The following is a 2,275-nucleotide window of genomic DNA, read 5'->3' on the forward strand; positions in this document are numbered from 1 at the left end:
TTTCTTTATTAATTTTTTAAATAAAAATTATCTATATAAAATAATTAATTTTTTTTTTATATATTATATATATTAATTATTTTCTATTTCAAATTTGGTAAAGTAACAACATAATATTAAAAATAATTGTAAATAATAATTTTTGTGTTGAGAGAGGAACTCTACATTCTAATATATATTGTCACTTAACATTACTTTACAAAAATAAAATAATAACAATACCAAAAAAATAAAATTTTTACTAATAACAATGAAAATCTTTAAATATTGATAATTAAAAAAAAAAATCAATATCAGCCATAAACAAAGGAATTCAATGCCCACCGTAAATAACATAAATATAGTAATTGATCCATAAGCGTTTCTTTCTATTTTTAGTATGAAAAATATGTAATTCTTTCACCTCTTAACATGGAGATCACACATGACTTGATATTAGAACCCATGATGAAAGAAATGTAAAATTTCCATACTCAACATAAATTAAAATTAAAATTTCTTTTTTTTAACTTTTTTATGAATCCATTGCTCAAAATAAATGAGATGTATTTTTTTATGCTCAACCAAAAAAAGGTCATGATGACAAGTATATATATATAAAATCAAAATTTTTAAAATACAAATTTTTCTTTAAACATTACATTCTAAAATATAAAATAAACACTAAATAATTAATTAATTATTAATTTTCAGTATTAAAATAACCATGTCATTCCATTACGAAGATTTGAATTCAAAATCAACTATATATAATTATTTTTTATTTTAATTTTTTGCAATATTTTTCAATTTCTAAGTGTAATAAGATAAAATTAATTATTGGTTAGTTATTTTATAAATAATTTATAATAATAACAGGGTGACTCTGCTCATTTTTTTCCAAGGAAAAAAAGCGAACTTTTTTATAAGGAATAAAAAAGTTACAAAGCATATGAGTTAACATTCTGCAAAAAACTGCCTGATAAGGAGCAAAGGCTCCTCTGAGAAAGATCATCAGCACCCCTACAGAGCGCTAAACAAAGTCTCCTGTACTCGGCCTGAAAAGCCATAACCAAAAAAGAGCTGAAGTCCACAGTGTCTCCTGGGTCTCCTTTCATGAGGAAAACAACCCAGAAAAAACCCATACAGTAAACAGTTCACAATCCGCTCTATCAATCCAGAGCATAACAGTATATAAAAGGAAAAAACACATTTGACATATGCCACCGATATCTTATGAAACACAGATAATCTAGTGCATATAAGTGGAAAACAAAACATTATATATTTGGAGGGAGATCCGACACACGGATCTGATCCTGAAACTGTTCTGTTACTCTCCAAGTGCCCACAGCTTGCTGCAGACCTTCTTTAGAAAGCCGATCTGCCTCCTCGTTGCAGTCCCTGTAGATGTGGTCAATAGAAAAAACATTAAACTGTTGTTTTAAGGTTTGTATTTCTTCTAGTAAAGGCATCAACATGTAGTGCTGGCATCTATATTTCCCATTAACCCAGTTAACAACATTCATCGAATCTCCATAAATCTGAACTGTAAGAATATTTTTGTGGATGAGCCAACAAAGGAGCAGCTTTAAGGCAGTGAGTTCAGCAAAGTTATTTGTTCCCATCCCGATTCCCACAGAGGCCTTTAGTGAGTGAGAATCACTAAGATGTATGCACAACCCAGCACCCGTGGAATTGTTTTGGGCTGCCCCGTCAAAGAAAGCCCACGGTATCCCATCTCTAATGCGAAGCTCCTTCCGCAGATCAATTTTTGCAGGATCCTCCTTTACAGGAATGCTATCAAGAATGGCATTGCTTTGAATGGCAATAGCAGCCACAGGGGTCGACATTTCTCTAAAAATACTACGATTCCTTGCAATCCAAATACCCCAGCAAATGATGGGAGGCAAATTCCTCAGGTTCCTCTCTTGAAAATGGTTCCACCAATATTCCCAAGCTGTGGTCATACTATCTCCCTCCCACCTTAATTTTACATTTAAGAGCCTTTCCGCTTCATTCCAGACCTGCTTTGTAAAAGGGCATGATAGGAAAAGATGGTGAATGGATTCTGAATCAGCGAAACACAGAGGGCATCTTCCAGGTCCCTGCTTAAACCGGGCTTGTAGAATTTCCCATGTAAGAATCTTATGATTTAAGGCGCACCAAAAAAAGATTCTAGCTTTTTTAGGACACTTAAGTTTGAACAAAGGCTTTGACCACCAAACAGGAGGATTCCAGCCTTTATTCTTCATCAAGAGGGTGACTCTACTCATATTTAAGTTGTCTTTTCAAT

General features: G+C 32.3%; 1 protein-coding gene across 1 annotated transcript; it reads right to left on the reverse strand.

Annotated features, from left to right (window-relative positions):
• Positions 1 to 1,259: 1,259 nt before the first annotated feature.
• Positions 1,260 to 1,832, reverse strand: LOC149176562 (uncharacterized). Its single transcript, XM_089421514.1, has one exon. The coding sequence runs from the start codon at positions 1,830 to 1,832 to the stop codon at positions 1,260 to 1,262; it is 573 nt and encodes a 190-aa protein (XP_089277640.1).
• Positions 1,833 to 2,275: the final 443 nt, after the last annotated feature.

Source organism: Pinus tabuliformis, chromosome 4_1, assembly GCF_031772625.1.
Source record: "Pinus tabuliformis cultivar Carrire ecotype Pingquan chromosome 4_1, CPIR1, whole genome shotgun sequence".
Taxonomy (NCBI): Eukaryota; Viridiplantae; Streptophyta; class Pinopsida; order Pinales; family Pinaceae; genus Pinus; species Pinus tabuliformis.